Genomic DNA, 22,414 nt, shown 5'->3' with positions numbered 1-22,414 from the left:
CAGGTGCCAGACGCAGGGCTCATGGCTGGCCGCCACAGCCTGGAGACCACAACAGAGTGGCAGCAGGCGCAGCGGGGCTGGGATGAGTAGGAGTGGCAGGCAGGAGTGGTAGGTGGTGCTGGACTGCTGGTTTCAGCCTGATCTCTCGGACAGCTGAACGACCTCTAGACGTCCTTCCAGATGACCTTCTGGATGAACCTGGGGCTGCGAGGGCCAAGGCAAGCCGCCACGGCTGCGAGGACTGAGACAAGCCACCGCAGCTGTGAGGGCCGAGCCCCTTGCATGAATTTCGTGCATTGGGCCTCTGGTTAAAAAATTTAAAAAAAAGTTTGAAAAAAGAATGTTTTTTCCTCTTCTGCAGAGTCAGGGTTCTCCAGGACACCTGAGCTAAACCTGAGCTCTGTCAGAGATTCTCAGCATCTAAGATCAAGTTACCTAGGGATCTTGTATATTTAGCCTAGTGGAGATCTCTCCTGATGTGTCTGCCTGGCATCTCCCAGGGCATCGGTAGCTCTCTATATCTATGTTCTACTTTCATGTTTGCTGTGACTCCCTTAAATTAATACCGTATCGGGTACACAATCTAAATCAGTTTATCAGGAAACCAGCAAATGTGTCAGGCCTAGCAGCATTCTTCTTATTTCTTCTTTTGAAACCCAGATGTTTGTGTGTGCCTGTGTGTGCACATATCTTTTTCTTTGATTTTTTTAATGCATATGAAATGATCACTTTATGTCAAAGGAAAATCTCTCAGGCAGGCAACAGTACACGCCCTGCTGCATAAAAAAGGCTGACATATTACATTACCGCTTCCCCACCCCCAGTCCCCCGGCCCCCCCAGCCCACTGGCACTTTGGTGAACATGCTGATTTCTCAGAACAAAGTCCCCTTTCCATGAGAAAATGCATAGAAGCAGATGAAGGAGCAAATCCCAGAGGAAGGGCATGATGGCTGGGGACCCAGGACTCAGAACTGCAGCGAAAGACCGGCCAGTATTTGCGCAGCTTTCGGTCCAAGTGCTGGTTAGAGCTCGGCTGCACGGCTGCCTCCACGGCCTGGATCTCGGCGGCGCTGTCCCAGTACAAGCGCTTCATCGGGGCCCGGCGCGGCTCGCGGGGGCTCTCGGATGGAGGTTCCATCCTCGCATCACGGAGTGGCGCGTCTGGTAATACAGGTCACGGTTGGCTTCACATAGTCCTCCAGGCGCTGCGCGTCCAGCTGCCGCCTCCGCCGCTCTTCCCTGTGCCTCTCCGTCTCCACAAAATACAAGCGGAGCTCTTCCGTGATCTCCACGTTGCTCAGGTGGTATCCACCCCATCATTCTGAGCCGGTCTCCTCCCCCTCCTCTGTGGTCCAAGCGTGGTCTTCGCCTGTGCTGTCCTGAGGATGCTGCCCAGACCTTGGAGAATGTGAATAACCACAGTGGGAGTCCTGGGAGGCCAAATGATGGTCACGGAGGACCGAGGAGACCCACCTTTCTCAGCATAAGCGCTCTGGGGGAGATCTCCCGGAGTGGAGTACCACGGGGAACTGAAATAAGACTCCCCGGGGTTCCCATAGGCGTTCTGGTGGCTTCACATCCAAGCCATTGCTTTATAGTAACGTTGCCAGTATCTTGCATAACCTGGATGACAAGACCACGGCGTGGTAGGTTCCGATGATGCCGCCTTTGCTGCCATCTCTGTCAAAGTCCAAATGGGCCCCGAAACTCGTGGGCTCCCAGTTTGCTGATCCTGGGCAGTGGGATTCAGGACCTATTTCCTGTGGGTGGTGAGTGGGAGGAGCTGTTGCCAGGGTGACTAGACGTGAGCTTCCGATTGGCCTCCCTGAGCGCCAGTTCTCTGATTCTTACAAGGCTTGAGTTATTATCAGAGTCACCTATCATCAGAGATAGTAATCTGTTATATATTTGTGGTAAACAAAATAATGCCCTCCCCCATATGTTCATGTCTTAATCCCTGGAACCTGTGAATATGTTACCTTACATGGTAAAAAGGTCTTTGCAGTGTGATTAGTATCCAGGAAAAAGTGCTGTTAGAAGTTCTAAAATATAAAGCTTTTTCCCTTCTTGGCATACTTTACTATTTAATGCCATTCTATGTACAGAACAGTTAGAATTTTAATTTATTAACGTGAATTTTACCATTCATCTTTATATTGTGCAATGCCAGTTTAAATGCAAATATATCAGCATTGAACTTATATGTAGAATCACCAAAATGGCACAATATTTATTTTGTAGCGGGTACATTCATACAGTCGATCCTTATTATTTGTAGATTCTGTGTCTGCAAATTTACCTACTTGCTAAAATTCATTTGTAACTTCAAGATCAATACTCTTAGCACTTTTGGTCATTCATGGACACCCCCAGGTGCAGAGCGGGAACATTTTCAATGGGCCAGCATGCACGTTCCCCCACCTGAGTTTGAACAAGGAAAAATTCTGCTTTCTCATTTCAGCTCTCAAACTGTAAACAAGTGTCTTTTTTGAAGTCTGTTTAGTGGCAATCCCTTCCCTCCCCCATTTTTGTGCTTTTTGTTGGTAATTTCATTGTTTCAGATGATCTTCAAATGTAGTGCTGAAGTACTGTCTAGTGTTCAAAGGGCAATAAGGTGGAGAGAATGTGTGCTAGCTAAGCCTCATTCAGGCGGGCATTATAGTATAGTGAGTGCCAATGTTAATGAGTCCACAATGTATGTTAAATAAGGTGTCTTTAAACAGAAACTACACATAAAACAAGGTTATGTATGGATCAGTTAATGAAAATGTGACCAGAAGTTCAGACGAACCTAATGTATATTTCCCTTAGGAGCAGTGTGGTTCAGTGTGTTCATTAATTCAGTGTTTATTGTGACTTTCTATAACTACCATGAATTATACAAATGAATTGTACTTCATTCTTACCAAAACAGTGGAAAGACTGCACAAAATAACAGTTTTTACTCCTGTGATACTGTGATTTATAATAAATATATATTTGGAGTTTGCTCCTAAAATACTTGGAATTTTCTAAGTGATGAGAATGATAAAGGTACCCTTTGTTATGTTAACAGTGACTTTTGATTTTTGTTGTTGTTAATCCTCACCAGAGGATATTTTTGCATTGATTTTTAGAGAGACTGTAAGGGACGGGAAGAGACAGAGAGAGAGTGAAACATCGATGTGAGAGAGACACATTGATTGGTTGCCTCCTGCATGCACCCCGATGGGGGCCCAGGAATTGAACCTGCAACCATGGTATGTGCCCTTGACTGGAATTGAACCTGCGACCCTTCAGTCCAAGGGCTGACATTCTAACCACTGAACCAAACCAGCCAGGGCTTAATAGTGACTTTTGGATCACACTTAAAGAAGGGAGCAATTGTCAGAGAACCAAGCATGTGATTAGAGGGTTGCAACTTTTAGACCCACCCCACTGACCTTCAGGGAGGGAAGAGGGGCTGGATGTCCAATCTATTGCCAATAGCCAATGATTTAATTAATCATGCTTATGAAATAAAGTCTCTATAATGCCCATAAGGGCAGTATTCAAAGAGCTTCCGGTTGGTGAACCACAGTTTATCCATTCACTTGTTGCAGGACATCTGGGTTATTTCTAGTTTGGGGCAAATGGGAATAAAGCTGCTGTAAACAGTCATGTATTTTTTTTTTGTGTGTGTGTGAACACAGCTTTATTTTTTATTTAAAAGATTTTTATTGATTTTAGAGAGAGGAAGGGGGAGGGATAGAGAGATAGAAACATCGATTGGCTGCTTCCTGCATGCCCCCAAATGGAGATCGAGCCCATAACTGGGGCATGTTCTCTGTCTGAGAATCGAACTGTGACCTCCTGGTTCATGGTCTGATGCTCAACCTCTGAGCCACACTGGCCAGGCTGAACACAAGTTTTCAATTCACTTGGGTAAATACCTAATAGTGGAAAGGCTGGGTCATAGAAGTAGTTTATAAGAAATTGCCAAATAGTTTTCCAAAATGGATGTTATGCTTTGCAATCCCATCAGCAATGAGTACGAGTTCCTGTGGTCCCACATCTCCAGCATTGGTTGTCCATCCTCATTTTATTTTTATTTTTTATTTTTTTTTCATCCTCATTTTAAAGTGGAAACTGTTCCCCACCCCCACTCTGACTTCTCCCTCCCTGTTGGCCCCTGCTCATTTTACAAAATAGTCTGAATTTTTGCTTTGCAGTCTGCTGGTACTAGCGAAGGTAATGTTTTTATTTTATTTTTAAAATATATTTCTATTGATTTCAGAGAGGAAGGGAGAGAAAGATAGAAACATCAATGATGAGAGAGAATCATTGATCAACTGCCTCTTGCAGGCCCCCTACTGGGAATTGAGCTCGAAACCCGGGCATGTGCCCTTGAGTGGAATCGAACCTGGGACCCTTCAGTCCCCACCCTGACGATTTATCCACTGAGCCAAACCAGCTGAGCATGAAGGTAATGATTTTAGACTACTTTATATTTCCACTGTGCACTAAAGTACTCTCTCATTTTTAAAAAAATCTCCTAATAGCCCTAAAAGGCAGTTTAGGAAACATCCTTAGGTTGGTATGAGAGATCATGGCCTGTTTGAAAAAAATTTCTTTCTGGCTTTCCCAAACCTCTGCTTTTATAAACCTCTTAGCTCCCTACTCATCTCAGCCTCTTTGTAGTCTAACCAAATAAATCCACTGAAATACAGGATGGTCAAGGGTCTTCACTTGGATTTGGCAGGAGAGACAAGTGCATGTGGCTTTCCAGCTGGGTGGGAAGGCCTTAATTCCTCAGGAAGAGCCATGTGTCTTGTTCCTGCTCAGCGTCGCTGCCTCCTAATGTGGCAGCCAGCACAATGTCATCATCATCGGAGCCCTCATTTGACATCTCTCCTCCACGTTTCATCTGACTGCTCTCACTCTGTGCAGATGGCTGATAGGTCACATAATCCCCTGAAACCAGGAACCTCTCTGATTGCATGACAAGGTGGACATGAGTCTCTATGTCCTCTGCCCTGCCCTCCACATGGTTTGTGTGTGAGGATGTCACTTCTCCCGCCAGCTGCTGGCTTCCATTGGGACCTGCTGGTGGGACATTTTCATAATCTCGGCAGCGCTGAAAGGACATCCAGGGCTGCTTCCCCTGTGTGACCCCCAGGTCCAGCTCTGCCATGTTGACATAGTCATTTGAAGTCTGAGAAGAACCTTCCTCATCGCTGAGTGGATCATTGCTCTCAGTTCCTGGAGACAAAAATCGGGCGCAGTCACTGGCATGGTCACAGCCCTTGTCTCTTTCCTCAGTAAATCCCAGCTCCCAAGCACTTGGGAGGACAAAGAGGTTCCCAGGGGGGTGGTGGGTAGAAGCCAGCATCTCATCAATCTCTGCTGCTGTGGAGACATTGACATAGTCTCTGGAGTCCTCTGAAGAAACGCTCGGGTTGTCTCCAGCTGCTCTGACGTTGACGGAGTGCGCTGAGGGAGTGAGGTTCTCATACATCCCGGGCCCCGTGGCGTTGTCATAGATGCCCACAGAGTGAGCCTGGGCTCTGTGCACCTGGAGGGCATGGCTGGCTCGGGAGGTCTGCGCGTAAGAAGAGAAAGCCAGTGACAGGACCGAAGCAGAAACAGGGACGAAGCCTTTCCTCTTCCCCACCCAGTTCTCCACCTTGGAGAATAGTTCCGAATCAAATACAGAGGCTTTGGATGCTAGGTAGGTATGAGCAAAATGGGCTGAGTTTAGGGAAAGCAACAATGTAATGTGACGATAAACAGTAACTGTACTTTGGCCACAATGTGGGGGTTCAATGGGGAGTGGAGGAAATACTATAAACGGGACAGAGCCTGCCAGCTCAGAGCACGTTGAGGGGCAATATAGCCTAGTGGCTAAAGGTGGAGACAGGCTCAGACTGAGGGTGCAGACCCTAGCCTCACCCCGCTGCATACTCTCCTTGCAACCTGAAAGGCTAGCCCCACTTGAGCAAGTTACCTACGCTCTTCATGCCTTCGTTTCCTAAGTAATAAAATGGGGATGATTATAGTATCTACCAGGGGTCCTCAAACTTTTTAAACAGGGGGCCAGTTCACTGTCCCTCAGACCGTTGGAGGGCCGGACTATAGTTAAAAAAAACAAACTATGAACAAATTCCTATGTGCACTGCGGGCCCGGGACGAGTCGGCTGCTAAGCAGGACAGGCAGCGGCACCCGGCGGGCCGGATAAATGTCCTCGGCAGGCCGCATGTGGCCCGCGGGCCGTAGTTTGAGGACCCCTGATCTACACTGAGTGGCCAGATTATTATGATCTCTGAACGCATAATAATCTGGCCACTCAGTGTATATCCTACATAATAAAAGGCTAATATGCAAATTGTCCCCTTGACCAGGAGTTTGACGAGCAGGCAGGCTGGCCAACCGCCCATGTCCCTGCCCCCTGGCCAGGCTGGCCGGACCCCACCCATGCATGAATTCATGCACCGAGCCTCTAGTACACACACACACACACACACACACACACACACACACACACACACACACTGAGTGGTCAGATTATTATGCATTCAGAGATCATAATAATCTGGCCACTCAGTGTATATTATAAGGTTTCTGTGCGGAGTACATGGGTTGCTACAGGTGAAGTGTTTAGTAGAATTGCTCCTGGCACACAGAAGACACTAGAATGCTTGCCATTATTACCAAAGGGGTTGAAGGGGCAGCTGGCACAGACTCAGCTGATTATGGCCATTTAGGGATACTGGTCTGATGTTTCCAGAACTTCCGAGTTTTTGAGAGAAGCTGGACATCTGGACTTGCATGTGAGATCTTTTAGATTTTTAAATGTTGGCAACTGGCTTAAATGTTCTTCCAACACTACAGAGCCCAAGCTAACCATATTTGTGGGCTGACGTCAGTTCGGGGTCTCAGCTCTGGATGCAGAATCCCCCCAGGACCCACCCACGCCCTGGAACTAGCTTTGGCAATGGAGTTTTCTCCTCCCTGCCCTGTCGGGGGAGTCCAGCATGGGCTCTGCAGGAGGAGGAGGAAGTACAGGTGGTGACATGGAAGTAGCCGCATGGTAAAGAGAGGCTGGGTACCCGCAGAATCACCATCAGCAGCGAGACTGCATTTACTCGAGATGACCACAAAACCAACGAGACGGACTCCTCAACAAGCAAACAGAACTTCTCTCTGGGAATTAGCATCCTGATCTTCGAAGCAGTCCCTCCGCTGTCCCTGCCTCTGCCCCACACCGTGCGGGACTCCTCGCTGTGGGAGCTCCCGTCAGCCACAGCGTAAGCCACATGGGGTTACCGTTACTGCTTGCAATACACTCCTTGCAACCTCAAAGGCTAGCTCCCATTTGGTCAAACACTTTCCAAACTAGCTATAGTTCTCAATGATTTATGACTTTCTGCTGGTGGGGATCAGTGAAATAATTTGACAGGAGCTCCAGAAGTAATCCCCAAAGCAGGGTTTCAAGTCTGCTTTCAGCACCAACAGCAATTGCTTTGAAGAGGACCACACTCATTTGAATAAGCATGCTATCATGTCTTTGTTCAAACAACCCATTGCAGTTCTAACATCAGGTCCTAGAGGACGCATGCCCTGAAAATCCCAAGCACTTGCTCATCTTTCTGAATTTTTCTCCTTGGGCAGCAGGAGGTCCTGAGGCTAGCCTTTCTGATCTAATAGGGCTGCCAGGGTTTGTATGCAGGGACACAAGACCTCGGACCTAGAGTCCTTTCTCCTCCGTCCTTGTGCCAGAGACAGGCAATTTCTCCCAAGGGCTGGGTCGTTCACCTGGTGCCTGGAACAGGAAGGGTCTGACTTACCACATGTGCGGGGGGAGGGCTGTCAGAGTTTCTGGAGAGGAGGCTCTCGATACTGAATACACGGAAACTTCTTGACTGATGTCTCCCTGGAAGGACAGAGGACAAAGCCTGATGGCGTAGCCAGTCCTGGCTTCAGCCTGCACACTCCCCGCATCATGGGTGAAGTGGGTCTGTGTGGTGCCTGGTATGTGGGGGCTGGTGTTCTGTGGCGAGAGGGTCAGAGCTGTAAGGATGATGCGCCCTGAGGCCTGAGGCCCTCCTCAGTGTTGGGGGCACCAGAGAACACCAGCCCAGGGGTGGGAGGCCGGGAAGTAAGCGCCTGGTGAGAGCCCTCCCTGCCTGGAATGCTGGCGGCCAGGGTCTTCGTTTTTCAGAAGGTCTTCCCCATCCCTAGACACACCGATCTATCCTCTGCTACCTTTACATCAGGAAGAACCAAAACCCCAAACCTAGCATGTGTGCAGGCCCTAAGATCCTACTCTTCCCACTGCTGGAAGCTTAGAGAAAGTTGCTTCCTGGTGGTGAGAGGTGCATTCTGGGGGCAGAAGTTCTGTAGGTCTGGACTCCATGGTTTAGAAAGAAACACCTACCTAGCACTCCTTGCCTCCGGGGCACGAGGTCATAAATATTTTTGGCTTGTTGTCTGGAAGGAGGCAGAGTTAGCAAGGGCACCGTGGTGACTCGCAGGTAAGGAACTCGCCCTGCAGGGCAACGACACAGAAGGGGAATCCTGGGGATGAGATGGCCCACCCTCCCCCTGCATCATAAAAAATACCCGTCCCGACTTGACAAATGCCATTTGAGCTACAAGGACAGGGGTTGACAGAGCAGGGAAAGAAAACAGGGCCCAGGGGTAGGAGAGCAGTGACTTTCAAGACGGATCTCCAATCTCTCCAATCAGCACTAAGCCTTTTGGACCAGGGGTGGGCAAACTTTTTGACTCGAGGGCCACAATGGGTTCTTAAACTGGACCTGACGGCCGGAACAAAAGCATGGATGGAGTGTTTGTGTGAACTAATATAAATTCAAAGTAAAGGAGCAGAGGGGAGAGCAAGAGAACCTTCCGCTCTTTCAGCTCCGCGGACCGGATAGAACAGCCAAATGGGCCGGATCCGGCCCGCGGGCCGTAGTTTGCCCACTGCTGCTTTTGGATCCACAGCCTAGGACCCTGAGGGAGGCAAGGACCGGTGTGTCTGATAAGGACTCCTTGCAGAAATAGTTTACCCTGGAGAATAAACCGGGCTTCAAATGCCAGGCTAGATGATTGGCCCTCGTGTGTCTCAACTTCGGACAAACAGGGGACTCACGCTTCTTCCGTGTGGCCCAGTTCCACAGGACGCAGAGAACCGCGATGACCAGGAGGATAGCAAGGAGTCCGGCCAACCCAGCGAAGATGCTGCTGCTCTGGTCCTTATCTCTGCAAGGAAACGGAGTGCCATGCCCAGCCAGGCGGGGAGGCTGGAGAAGGTGCTTCCCGCAGGAGTTAGAGCCCAGGGACTTGGAAGGGGAGCCGGGCAAAGGAAGGCCGAGTTGGGGTGGGCTGTGTGGTGGGAGCGGGTCACCTCCTTGTGGACACGGAAGGAACTGTCCCATGTGAATGCTCACTGGATGCCGGGGGTTTGCATGTGAAACTTACTTAATCTTTACAACAACCCTATCTCTCCTTGTGACTAAGAAACCTGAGGTTTAGCCCAGCTGATGTGGCGCAGTGGTTGAGTGTTGACCTATGAACCAGGAAGTCACAGTTGGATTCCTGGTTAGGGCACATGCCCAGGTTGCGGGCTCGATCCCCAGTGTGGGGAGTGCAGGAGGCAGTTGATCAATGATTCTCTCTCATCAGTGATATTTCTTTCTTTCTTTTTTTAAAAAAATATATTTTCATTGATTTGAGAGAGGAAAGAAGAGAGGGAAAGATAGAGGTTCAGAAAGGTAAATAACATATCAAAGATCACACAGATAGGAAGGATCAAAGATAGAATGTGAGTCAAGGTCTGTTTGGGTCCCAAGATCATACTCTTTCCACTGCATCACATTGGCCTCCAAACTTGCAAAGGCAAGTTCTTCTGTCCTTGCTTCCCCTTGTTGCCACTCCTGGGCTTTCTGTCTTTCCAGGAGCAAAGGACTACCCAATTGACAGGGAGTGGCTCTGTGACAGGGTCCAGCTTGTGTGCACTTGAATAACCTTCACAGCACCAACTTGTGGAGCTGGTCTCCAAGCAACACTCTGTTCTGTGGAACTTAACCAGCACAAACGCCAGTTGCAATTTCCCTGCAGGGATGGGGTGGAGCTGCTGCTCTTCGTTGCCTGTTGTAACAGCAAGCAGCCAGTTGAGGCTACAGAAGGAATTACTAGCTGATCTAACTATAAGAAACCAGGTCATCTGTCAGGGAAGGCTTTTGTCTTCTTGGGTTCTAGGCTTGTTTATCTAACTTTATACTGGTCATTTCCACTAGGCGGCCTAACATATCTCAACCAAATCTGTCTGAAACAGAACTCCAGTTCTCCCCCATAAGCCTGCTCCTCCTCTGGTATTTCCCATCACCTAGTGGCTCCATTGAAAGTCATCCCTGGCTGCTCTCTTTCTTTCATGTCCTACTCCCAGTCAACCAGCAGATTCTGTGCTCAACCCTGGGCATCAATCCCAAACGCAGTTACCTCTCACTCCTCCTCTGCCTCCACTCGGCCTGGGCCACGGGGTGCTCCACGGGGACCTTTGCAATAACCTTCCTAATGGGTTTCTTGCTCCACCAGCCCCAACATACCATCTTTACATACGAGCCAGCATGATCCCCTAAACAGTAAATCAGGTTGCGCCCTCTTCTGCTTGCAACCCTCCATGACTTCCCATCACACCTGGGATAACATCCACAGTCCCACCCCCGGGAGGACTTGACAGCACTTATGTTCTGGCCTCTTCCTACCTTATGGCCTCATTTCCTGCCACTTCCCCTCTGACTTTGATGGCCAGGACTCCTTGTGTTCCTTGCCCATGCAAAGCACGGTCCTGTCTCAGACCTCTGCTCTCTCCCACCTGCCCGCATGGCTCAGCCCCTCATTTAATTCAGGTCTTTTCTGAGATGTCACCTCCTCAAACAGGTCTTCCCTGGCCACACCGTATCATCCGCAGTCCCCTTAGTCTGCTCTGGTTTTTCTTCATAGCGTTTATGACTGACATTATTATATGTTCATTTGTCTGTTTTTAAAAAATATTTGACTCTCCCACTTGACTATAAGCTCCAGGAGGTCATGGACTTGTCTATCGTGTTCACCTGGTGCCTGGAACAGTAAGGGCCTGAGAAATATTTGTTAAATGAAGGAAGGAGCGAATTAATAAACAAATGGATGAATACAGAAATCGTTTTCTTTGGGGGTGGGGTGGGGTGGGGAGTCCAGGGTTCTGATGTTATGAATTCATTCCCCATCAATGCCCCTCTCCATCTGCAAGTGACATGTGTTTGTCATGGTAAAAACTTTTATTTCCCCCAAAACTACAGGGATTTAAAGTTCATTATCGTTGAGTTGTACTGTTATCACAGCACTGAAATTTATACTTACCAGTGTTGCTAAAGTTTCAGCTGCTGACAGATTTTTTATTTTTGTTAGGAAGACATGGAAAGTAAAGATTAAGCATCCAATTGATATCTGCCATTAGTTTGGTGAGACTTTATGTCCTAAAGCATATGTTTATCATACCTGCGATTACATTTTTCACTCATGGCAAGTTTTTAGGATCTAAAAACACATCTTTGGGAAAAGGGAGCCTTTTCTTTTTTTCATGGTGGGACCTAGTGCTTGTTTGAGGAGCTACTGGTGGGACTTGAGATAGGAAAGATTGAGGACAGCGGTCAGAGCCCCTGAGAGGTGGGAAACTCAACCAGGCCAGGCAGTGGCTAAGAAACCTGCGTGATCACAGATTCCGCCCCCCCCCCCCCCCCCCCCCCCCCCCGCCGAGTCCTTTTTCTCAACACCCATCCCTTTCCTCTCAGAGCGAGCGTCTCTGAGCCTCGCATTTGGTGGTCTGAGCCTGGTTGGAAGGGGAGGCAGCTTCCCGGGGTGGAAGCCCCCAGGGTAGACCAGGACCCTCGGAAATTCGGGGAAGGGTGGATAGAGCTCACTGCCCTGAGCCACTCACCTGTCCAGCCTGCTGAGCGTTACCTGCAGAGTGCTGGGCTCCGAAGTCCCCGCTCCGAGTTCTGAAAGGGCCGGGGCGGGGGTGATGACATCCATCGTCCACAGGAACCTCTCTGGCTTCGGCTTCTCCTTCTAAGCCTCCGCTCAATCAAAACCGGCTGCCGGCATATATGCCACTTTTCCTGAGCGGCTGACTCCCAGGAGAAAAGGCAAAATTTGTATTTACATATAATCCTGCGCTGGGGGCGGCGGGTCATTTGGTTTTTAAAGTTTCAATCTTTCAAACCCCGCCTTCTCTCCCCGCTCCCCACCCCCCCCTCCCGCCTCCCACAAACTCCTTACCTTGTGTCTACGCCTAAAATGTCAGGCTGAGTTGACCCCAAATACAAAAACGACAGGTTTGGTTCTACCTGGATGCGCCTACCTTGCCCACTGCAGGAGGCAGAGCTCATCTGGGCGTGGGGCTCCCTGAGGGGCAGCGCAGGCGGAAGCACAGTCTCTGCCCGGTGGTGGGAGTGCGAGGGGCACCAAGGTGGAAGCTGCCAGGAGGCCGAGGGAGGCTCTGCGAGAGGCGCATCTTCCCCAACCCCCAGAGCAGAGAGGAGAGAGCAAACACTTGGCCGGAATGGAAACAGAGAGTCAGAGACAGGAAGCGACACCACCAATGTTCTCACGAAGCATGGGGCACCGGAAAGTGCTCAGCTCTCAGCACGATGGCAGAAGACACCAGGGGGCTGGCAGGTGCTCCGTGGTCTGGGGGAGAGGAATTACAGAGGGGCCAGGTGGCAGGTTGGTGATCGCTCACCCTGGGTTTCTGAGGTCTTTAGTGTTTCGTCAGGCCCCAGGTTCACAGCAGTTTTTGCAGGTCTAGGAGAACTGGAGGGTGCTTTTTAGACCCAAAGTGGATCTCTGGTACCTGATGCTGAATCGTGGGCGGAGGGTGGAAAGGTTGTCGTCATAAATGCTACCAGATGATTTTGATGGAGCTGATCTGTGTTTCAATATTTTGAGAACCTTTGTTCTGGGTGTTACCAGCATGGGGCTTATACTGGGTTCGCAGGGCCCCTGGAGTCCACTCTGTCCACTCTCAGGGCCCCCACTGCTGGCAGTCTCGCTCACAGGGTGCTCTGGAGGATGGATCCAGTCCTTTGCACACCTGTCTCAGAAGTCAAATAGTTTAGCCCCGGTGTCTACCTAAAGTGTCCCAACTTTGAGGATTGCTCCACATTTGTTTCTCACTCTCTTACCCTCTTCCTCTGACCCATCTCCTGAAACCCTCTTTGCATCTTGGGAGAGTCTGAAGACAGGGGGTCACTAAGGCTATTATGAGGTGTGAGGAAGAGCCTCTACCTCACTCTCCACAAGGAAAGCGATTCAGATAAATGGCAGGGAAGGCAGTCAGCGCCTGATCACCATCTCTTGCCCACCTCTTCCTGAGCTGTCAGCCCCTGCCCTGGCCAAGCTCTCCCAGGCCCCCCGGGGAGGGCCCCTGTGGCTCTCCCGGAGCTCTGCCACTCCAGGTCCTCACTGCCCCTCCCCACTTCCCTCCTTCTGCCCAAGCAGCCTTACCTGGCAGGAAGCAGAGATGGCTCAGAGGCAGCTGGTTCTAGAGCTGGAATCTGGGTCTCTGTCCATTTCTGCTTTGGATTGGGACTTAGTAGGAAGGAGGACTCCTCATGGGAAAGAGGTCCATGGCTCTGCTCTGGTTGGTGGCCGGGACTATTGCAAGAGAGGCTCACTCCCTGGCCTGTCCTGAGCCATTGGCGGGAAGAGGGACTGTGAGTGAACCGGGAATTTGAAAGATGATACAGGGGAAGGGCAGCTAGAACCAAACCTCAGAACCCTGACTACTACTTAAAAAAAAAAAAAAAAAAAGGTGTTTGTTTTTTTTCCCCCCAAACTTCCTCCTGCATGTGATCATCTCTTATCTACTCAGCCTGCTTGAGTCAGACTCATCTTTTTTTTTTTTTTTTTTTTAACGTGCCCTTGACCAGAATTGAACCCGGGACCCTTTGGTCTGCAGGCCAACGCTCTATCCACTGAGCCAAACTGGCTAGGGCCAGACTTGTCTTGCCTCTGGCCTTCTGATTCTCCCCTGCCCACACGGGAGGGAGCAGCTTCCTCAAAGGAGGCTCCCTGGGAAGGATGGACCTCAGGTTTCCAGGCCCTGGCCGCGCTTTCACCTGCTCTTCTTTCCCTCCTTGTGGCACACAAACCAACTAAGCCAACAACTAAAGCATGAAATAGGCGTCTGAACTTACTCATCATAATAGTGGAAGAAACTACTCATTCCTGGGAAATAGTAGATGATTGCTCTAATGTTTCCCTTTAGTCACTTTTAATGACTTCAGGGGTTGAATATGATTCTAAACTATTGTGAAAGAAAAAAACATAGGCCAGAATGGTGTTGCCTGTGCTAAAGCGCTAGATTTAATGTCTGATTTAATTGAAGTTTTAGCTTCTCCCAGAAATAGTCTTTTAAAATAAATCTTTATTGTTGAGAGTATTACAGATGTCCCTTTTTTTCCCCTCCATTGCCCCCCTCCCCGCCTGTTCCCACCCTGCCCCAGGCCTTCACCACCCTATTGTTGGTGACCATAGGTAATGCATATAAATTTTTTGGTTAATCTCTTCCCAACCCCCTCCTCCCCTTCCCTCTGAGATTCATCAGTCTGTTCCATGTTTCCATGCCTCTGGTTCTATTTTATTCATCAGTTTATTTTGTTCATCAGATTCCTTGTTCATTTATTTTGATTCAATTGTTGATAGATATGTATTTATTGCTATTTTATTATTCATATTTTGATTTCTTCTTCTTCTTCTTCTTCTTCTTCTTCTTCTTCTTCTTCTTCTTCTTCTTCTTCTTCTTCCTCTCCTCCTCCTCCTCCTCTTCCTCCTCCTCCTCCTCCTTCTTCTTCAAGAGTACCCTTAACATTTCATGTAATACTAGTTTGGTAGTAATGCACTCCTTTAGCTCTTTATCTGATCTTCAATTCTAAATGACAGTTTGCTGGATAGGGTAATCTTGGTTGTAAGTCATTGCTATTCATCACTTTGAATATTTCTTGCCACTTCCTTCTGGCCTGCAAAGTTCCTGTTGAGAAATCAGCTGACAGTGGTATGGGCGCTCCCTTGTAGGTAACTAACTGCTTTTCTCTTGCTGCTTTTAAGATTCTCTCTTTGTCTTTAACCCTTGGCATTTTAATTATGATGTGTCTTGGTGTGGGCCTCTTTGAGTTCATCTTGTTTGGGACTCAATGCTTCTTGGACTTGTAAGTCTATTTCTTTCACCAGGTAGGGGAGGTTTTCTGTCATCATTTCTTCAAATAGGTTTTCAATATCTTGCTCTCTCTCTTCTCTTTTTGCCCCGCCCCCCGCCATGATGGGAATATTGGTTTGCTTGAAATTGTCCCTGAGGCTCCTTACACTATCTTCATATTTTTGGATTTTTTTTTTCTTTTTGCTGTTCTGATTGGGTGTTTTTTTGCTTTCTCATATTCCAAATCGCTGATTTGATTCTTGGCATCCTCTACTCTACTGTTGATTCCTTGCAAATTATTCTTCATTTCAGTTAGTATATCCTTCATTTCTGACTGTCCCTTTTCATGTATTTGATGTCTTCATTAATTTCCTTGAAATTCTCACTAAGTCCATTGAAACTCTTTTTAAGGTCCCTGAGCATCCTTATAACCATTGTTTTGACCTCTGTATCTTTTAGACTGCTTGCTTCATTGAATTTAGTTCTTTTTCTGGAGATTTCTCCTGTTCTTTCATTTGTGGCATGCTCCTTTGTCTCCCCATTTTGGCTGCTTCCCTCTGTGTTTATTTCTATATATTAGGTAGAGCTGCTATGACTCCTGGATTTTGTATAGTGGCATTAATTATAGTGTCCTGTAGGGCCCTGAGCTGTGCACTCTAGGTGCATCTCTGTGTGGGCACTGTCTTGTTGTAGTTGAGCCTTGATTGCTGTTGGCATCACTGGGAGGAATTGACCCAAGTCAATTGGCTATGAGGAGCAGCTGCGACTACAGCAGAAGAGCTGCTGTGTAGGGGATGCCCCTATGGAGCAGGACTTGCTTCATTGGGGCTTTGGAGCTCACTGAATCTTCCCCTTGAGTGTGTTGCTTGTGAATGCGTAGAATTGTAATCTGGTGTGGTCTGAAGCTGTCCACTAGGTGCACTAGCTCTGGTCCCCATCCCGCCCCCCCCCCCCCGCACCGCCACCGGAGGTACAAAGTCAGCCACTGCCTGTGCCCTGTCTGGGGCCACCTGTCAGGAGCTACAGAGCAATCTGAAGATGGCTGTGTTGGGCTTGGAAGTGCCAAGGAAAGGCCAAACTGTGAAGCAAGGCAGGCTGCTGCTAGTGCCGAGCCTGGAGCCTCTTATTGATAGGTATGAGGCATGCTTAATGCCAAGTGCTTCTTGTTTGAGAGATTTTTAGAAAAGTCTGAAGCCTGAGGCAGGACAGACCATTCAAATGGAAAAGCTGCTGCAAACATCTTGGGTGGGACTGCAAATTGAGTGGGGTGGGTCTCAGGGAATCACCAGGGTGGAGCAAATAGTATGAGCCAGGTTGATGGAGACTCAGATATGGCACCTGCCAGTCAGCTCTGCAGTGGGGGAGGTCTCAGCATAGGAACAATGACCCCTGTCTGAGAGAAAGCCAACCTCAAGTTCTTGTCCCAATCCCAGCCAATCCAGTTCCTCCCCACATATCCTTGGATTCCCCCCGCCCCTCCCCAAGCTGCTGCCCCAGTATAGGAGCTCAGTGGGAGCAAGTCTGAGTAAGTCCATGGGCTGGCCCTTTAAGAGGAACTGCCTGGGTCTCTAGCAGCCTCTGTGTCACTCAGCCACAATCCCTGCTGGCTTTTATAGCCTAAAGTTTCAGGCACTTCTCTTCACAGCACTGGAACCTGGGCTTAGGGATCTGATGTGGGGCTGGAACCCATTGCTCCTCATGGGAGGCCTCTGCAGCCTAGATATCTCTCCTGATTAAACAAACGCTACATGTGGGGGTTGGACCAGCCCTTTCTGCTCCTCTGCCCCTCCTACCAGTCTCAATGTGCTTTCTTCTTCTCTAGCTGTAGGACTTCCTTTCAGCCAGATTTCAGGTGGTTTTGAAGGATGGTTGTCCTGTATTTTAGCTGTAATTGCGATGTGGGAGGCGGTGAGTACTGCATTAACTATGCTGCCATCTTGGTTCCAGAAGTGTAATCTTAATCAACCCGTCAGGAGTTTTCTGGCCAACCACCTGTCTCTATCCTCTGCCTCCCTCGCAAAGGAAGAAGAGACAACCTGCATCATAAAACCATTGCCTTTCCCTTCCCTCCACGCCCAAAAGATGTCCTGGTTTAAAAGTAATTAAAACACCCCTGCCTGCCCTTCTTCCTATAAAAATCCTCCTATTTGTACAGCCCCTCAGAGCACCCTTCTATTTGCTGGATGCTGCTTTATTAATTTGCCAATTAGATTTTCAAGTTTACTTGGTTGAGTTTTGTTCTCTACCAGTATTAGTATTTATTTTAAAACACCAAAAACCTCTCAGAATCCTCTTTGGAAAGACAGAGGCCGCGTGTTGAGTAGTATCACCAGGAGTTCAAATCCTAAATTACTACTTGGGTGATCTTGGGCAGGTCCTCTCGTATTTTTAGGCTGTAAAATGACAATAATAATAGTACTCAGGTAGAGCTGTTGTGAGCGTTAATTGGGCTAACAATGAAAAATGCTTGGCCTTGCCCTTGACATGTGCAAGAGCTCATTAAAGGGGGGCTGCTCTTACATTATCATCTCATGATGCATTAGCCTCATTTCTTTATACTTTTTAAAAAATATATTTTATTGATTTTTTACAGAGAGGAAGGAAGAGTGATAGATAGTCAGAAACATCGATGAGAGAGAAACATTGATCAGCTGCCTCTTGCACACCTCCTACTGGGGATGTGCCCGCAACCAAGTTACATGCCCTTGACCGGAATCGAACCTGGGACCTTTCAGTCCGCAGGCTGACGCTCTATCCACTGAGCCAAACCAGTTTTGGCCATTTCTTTATACTTAATGGACTGGCCCCTTTGCCTTTCCCTCTTGACTCTTAGGCTGCCTGCCTTCTGTGTGCTACTTTATCCCTTAAGAGCATAGTGATGAAACGGACATGTCCCTGCCCTCAGGCAGTGGTCAGCCTGGGCTGGACCCCTTGCAGGTACTCTGCATGCCAAGCAGACCCACCCAACTCATCGCCACGTTTGTACTCTGGGCCTTTGAATGGCAAGTTTCTTCATTTTAACAGCAGTTTCTTTTTCTCTAGTAGAATTCCATTTAAATCACATTTAAGAATTTATACTGGTTATTTCTGGAGTTGGGACTTGAGGTATTTTGTTGCGTTCTTTGGACGTAACAAAATTACTTGAATTATTACAAAGATCAAGTGTCGTTTTTATAAAAACAACAACAACACAATTGCTATTTTTTTTTTAACCAAGTGCCCTAGCTTTACCTCCTCTGTGAAGCCTTCCCCTCCTGAGAACCGGGTTCTTGCCTTCTGTGTCCCCACGGCCAGGCATGGTAATGCTTCTCAGTTGCTGGGATTCCATTTGGAAATGTCTGTCTCCCCAAGTAGACCTTGAACCCCTTCTGGGCAAGATACAATATTTGTTGTATCTCTGGCATTTGGCACAGCGCCTGACCCTCTGAGAAGTTCCCTGAGTACTTGTTGCTGCTGTGAATTTATGACCTAAGTGTGTACGGGGTGAGATATTGAGGAAGAAATCAGGGTCTAGTCTTTCTTCCTGCCGTGCACTCATCAGCCGAAGGGAGAAGGCGAGCCCGGCGCCGCCCGCCCTGCCCTCCGAGGGAAGGGCACCCTGAGCTCCTGTGTTGGGTCTCCTTGGCCCTCAGGAGGGGTTCCCATGGCGTTTGTGTTTCTGGGCCTGGTGAAAGCTCTCCAGCCAGGCTTCCTTTCGGAAGGGCTGGGAGCTGAAACCAGCAGGCAGGATTACAGCAGGAGCCCCATGGCGGCCATCCCCCACCCCCCCTGCTCATTTGCTTCTACCCCCGAGGCCTTGTCCAGTCCAGACAAGTCTGAAACAGAGAACAACGGCAGAAATACCTTCCTTTTAAGTTCAAGTTGTGAGAGAGCAGCGTTAAGACAGAGAGATTTAGAAACTACAGAAATATTGCTCACTTTTCTGCTCCCTGTCCCCGCTTCACCCAAGGCCCTTGGGAAGAGGGAGGAGCATTTGGAAGCAAAAGGAGTGTGACCAGACTAACGGGGGATGGTTTCTGTCCCCCTCAAGGATAAGCCTTCGCTGGCTTGGCATTGCTGACCAGGTAAGACAGCCCTTTCCTTAGGCCTGGGAGCAGGGCGGAGCTTGCCTACGGGCCTTCTGGAGTTCCACGTTGGGCTTAAAACAACCGAGAGACCTCTCTCCGACCCTGCTGAGTGCTAGCTAGTCCCGCGCGGCATTTGATTGGACTTCTCGTCCTGCCAGGGCTGGGGAGCAGTTTGTCTTCTTGCAGGTGTACGTGAAGGCCTGCCTGCACATGTCTGGATGCATCGGGGATGCAGGATGCTGCTGTGTCAGTGCACACACAACGAGGCTGCTTCCAGCGGAGTTCCACAATGACAGGGAAACGCTAGGTGGACCTTCTCCGATGGTTATTTATTTTTAGGGATGATTATATTTATTCTTTAAAAAATACACACAAAATCTAAAGGATGCCTCATTTTTACAACAGGCAGTCACTTTATTTCTTGTCATATGCCTAACATAAAGCTCAAATCTAGAGATATTTTTCTCAACAAGGATCAGCAACACTTCCACTTAACAAAAATAAGACTACTTGTTGTGGCATCACTACTACATATAGCAGTACTTTCTGTTAATCCTCAGCTGAGGATATATTTTCCATTGCTTTTTCAGCGGGAGTGGAAGAGAAGGGGGAGGATGGGAGGGAGGGAGGGAGGGAGGGGAGAGAGAGAGAAACATCAATGCGAGAGAGACACATTGATTGATTACTCTTACTTGTGCCCCGACCTGGGATGGGTAGCAAACCTGCAACCCAGGTATGTGCCCTTGACCAGGAATTGAACCTGCAACCTTTCAGTGCACAGGCGGTACTCTCTAACCACTGAGCAACGCTGGCCAGGGCCATATAGCTGTACTTTTCACATCAAGTTGGTTTGTTCTTTGAAGTCTTAATCACTAAAATTTTATAGATCATAGGGCAAGAGAACTAGTTTAACAAATTCAATAAAAATATCTCAGAACAACTATACTGTAGTTTTTGATAGCAATTTTATTCTATTTTTAAAAAATATTTTTACTGATTTTAGAGAGGGAGAGAGAAACATCAATGATGAGAGGCAATCATTAATCAACTGCCTCCTGCACGCCCCCTACTGGGGATCGAGCCCACAACCCAGGCATGTGACCTTGACTGGAATCAAACCTGGAACCCTTCAGTCCACAGACAGATGCGCTATCCACTGAGCAAAACCGGCTAGGGCTTGACAGCAATCTTAGAGACTAGAGCAAGAATGGACAGTGTTAGAGTTGGAGAAACCTTAGGTCGCACAGCGAATAAGCGGCAGGTCAGGATGGCAACACAGGCCTCTATTCCCAGGCCAGCTCCTTCCACCAGCTCCCGTGAGCGGCCCTGCTCTAACTTCAGGTCATTTCAGTGGGACGGCATCCGATAGATCTCTGGATTCACAAACTACTGCTCTTTCCACAACAGAATCAGCTTCACAATAATCTCAGCAGGCTGAACTCTAATCGCGAAGATGAACTCTCATCACGAATTTGTGCATCTATTGAAAATTATAATGGGATGTCATCGAAACAGGACCCAAGCTTGGCTTCTTCGTGCATTTAATCACACAACTTTGTTACATTGTCACCACGTTCGAATCCTTTCAGCACTGATTATTTGGTTTCTTAATTAGAATCACAGCATTTCAGAGATGGCCAGTTCACAGTGCTCTTAAATTATGTTTTTTATAAAGCTACGGCTCACCTGGAAGCCAAATACACTTAAAAAAACAACTCCATTTTTGTTGAACACCTGTGGGCTGAGTCAACTCTGAGGAAACCTTTCAGATTTTCAAAATGTAATAAAAAATCACCTAGGTAATTTAACAGTCTCCTTGTAGAATGGGAAATCAAGCCGGCTGAGAAATGGGGTGGGGCTCAGGACACAAGTCTCCTGCTTCCGCCAGCTCTCCAGTTTTTCTGTTTTAGATCCTCCACCAGAAGGTGAGCAGGGAATTACTCAAACCCTCTCTCTCCCAACTGATCAGCAGCAGTCACAGTTCAAAGGTTTGGAAGGGAAGATGTAGAAATTCTGAAGAGAAGGGCTTTGGGTCATCTTGGGGGTATTCTTTCCCTTTTTTTTTTTTATTTGCTTGTGAATCCTCATCTGAGGATTATTTTCCCCATTGCTTTTCAGAGAGAGTGGAAGGGAGGGAGCGAGGAGGGGGAAAGGAGAGAGAGAGAGAGAGAGAGAGAGAGAGAGAGAGAGAGAGAGAGAAACATCAATGTGAGAGAAACATCAATGTGAGAGAGGCTCATTAACTGGTTGTCTCCCACAGGCACCCTGACTGGGGGCAGGTAGTGAACCCGCAACCCAGGCACCTGCCCTTGACTGGGAATCAAACCCTTTGGTGCGCAGCCCACACTCTAACCATTGGGCTCACTGGCTGGGGCTGTTCTCCCTCTTATATGTGGCTGAGGGCAATCACTTGTTCCTAGCCCTTTCCTCCTCAGCCTCACTTCCTCTTTCAAGCAAGTTTTCATGCACATTGCTTTAAATAAGGCCAGCACAGGAAGATCTGGAGTGACAAAATCCCAGTCAGCCTTTTAATGTAGTATTCCTGGGTCTAACCTGACCAATAGTGCTGTGTGGAGGGTGACCTCCATGACCTCCATTACAGGGACATCAGAAAAACCAACTGGTGCCTGAGCCTGAACTCAGGGACAGGGTCCATCCCAGCAGAGAGGGAGGTACCTGGATGAGGTTGATGGCACCGGCCACTCACACAGCATTTCCCCAACTACGATTTCACAAGCAGAAGCCAAACTTCTGATTGTGATCTGGCTTTCCAAACATGTAGGTTATTCAAGTCCTTTTGTCAGTAAGTGTGACATGGCGTTCTGGTTTCACCAGCAGCCTCTCTGGAGACGGCAGTGGGAGGCCACTCCAAGGAGACCGCTGTGTGTGTCTCCTGAGGACAGGGAGGTGTCCCAAACAAGCTTCAGAGAAGTTAAGACTTGTGGTTGGTTCCACATCAGTATACAGGCAAGCCCAGAACCCAGACGCTCCTGTCTTCCAAAGCTAAAAGTATTACAGGCATGGACCTCCCCTGGCTTAGGTTCACGCTGGGAACATGATCCACACAGAAAGGGGGACATGCTTCATGTTTTATTTACAACCGAGTTTCAAAATTATTTGCTGGTAAAGGCATGCCATTTTCATTCTTC

General features: G+C 48.4%; 1 protein-coding gene and 1 pseudogene across 2 annotated transcripts; both read right to left on the bottom strand.

The window, feature by feature from the left end:
- Positions 1 to 803: 803 nt before the first annotated feature.
- Positions 804 to 1,679, bottom strand: LOC308237232 (gem-associated protein 8-like; annotated as a pseudogene). The gene has a single exon. The product of its transcript is annotated as a gem-associated protein 8-like (transcript).
- A 2,407-nt stretch (positions 1,680 to 4,086) lies between these two features.
- LAX1 (lymphocyte transmembrane adaptor 1) lies at positions 4,087 to 12,035 on the bottom strand (the record flags this gene model as incomplete). The annotated part of the gene is made up of 5 exons (XM_080647647.1): positions 4,087 to 5,561; positions 7,808 to 7,893; positions 8,398 to 8,508; positions 9,115 to 9,224; positions 11,941 to 12,035. The coding sequence occupies 5 exons, from the start codon at positions 12,033 to 12,035 to the stop codon at positions 4,764 to 4,766; spliced, it is 1,200 nt and encodes a 399-aa protein (XP_080503773.1). The 3' UTR covers positions 4,087 to 4,763.
- Positions 12,036 to 22,414: the final 10,379 nt, after the last annotated feature.

Source organism: Plecotus auritus, assembly GCF_963455305.1.
Source record: "Plecotus auritus genome assembly, chromosome: 12".
In the NCBI taxonomy this organism is placed as follows: Eukaryota; Metazoa; Chordata; class Mammalia; order Chiroptera; family Vespertilionidae; genus Plecotus; species Plecotus auritus.
Note: the sequence above shows the minus strand (reverse complement) of the source record. Positions and strands in the feature narration are given on the sequence as shown.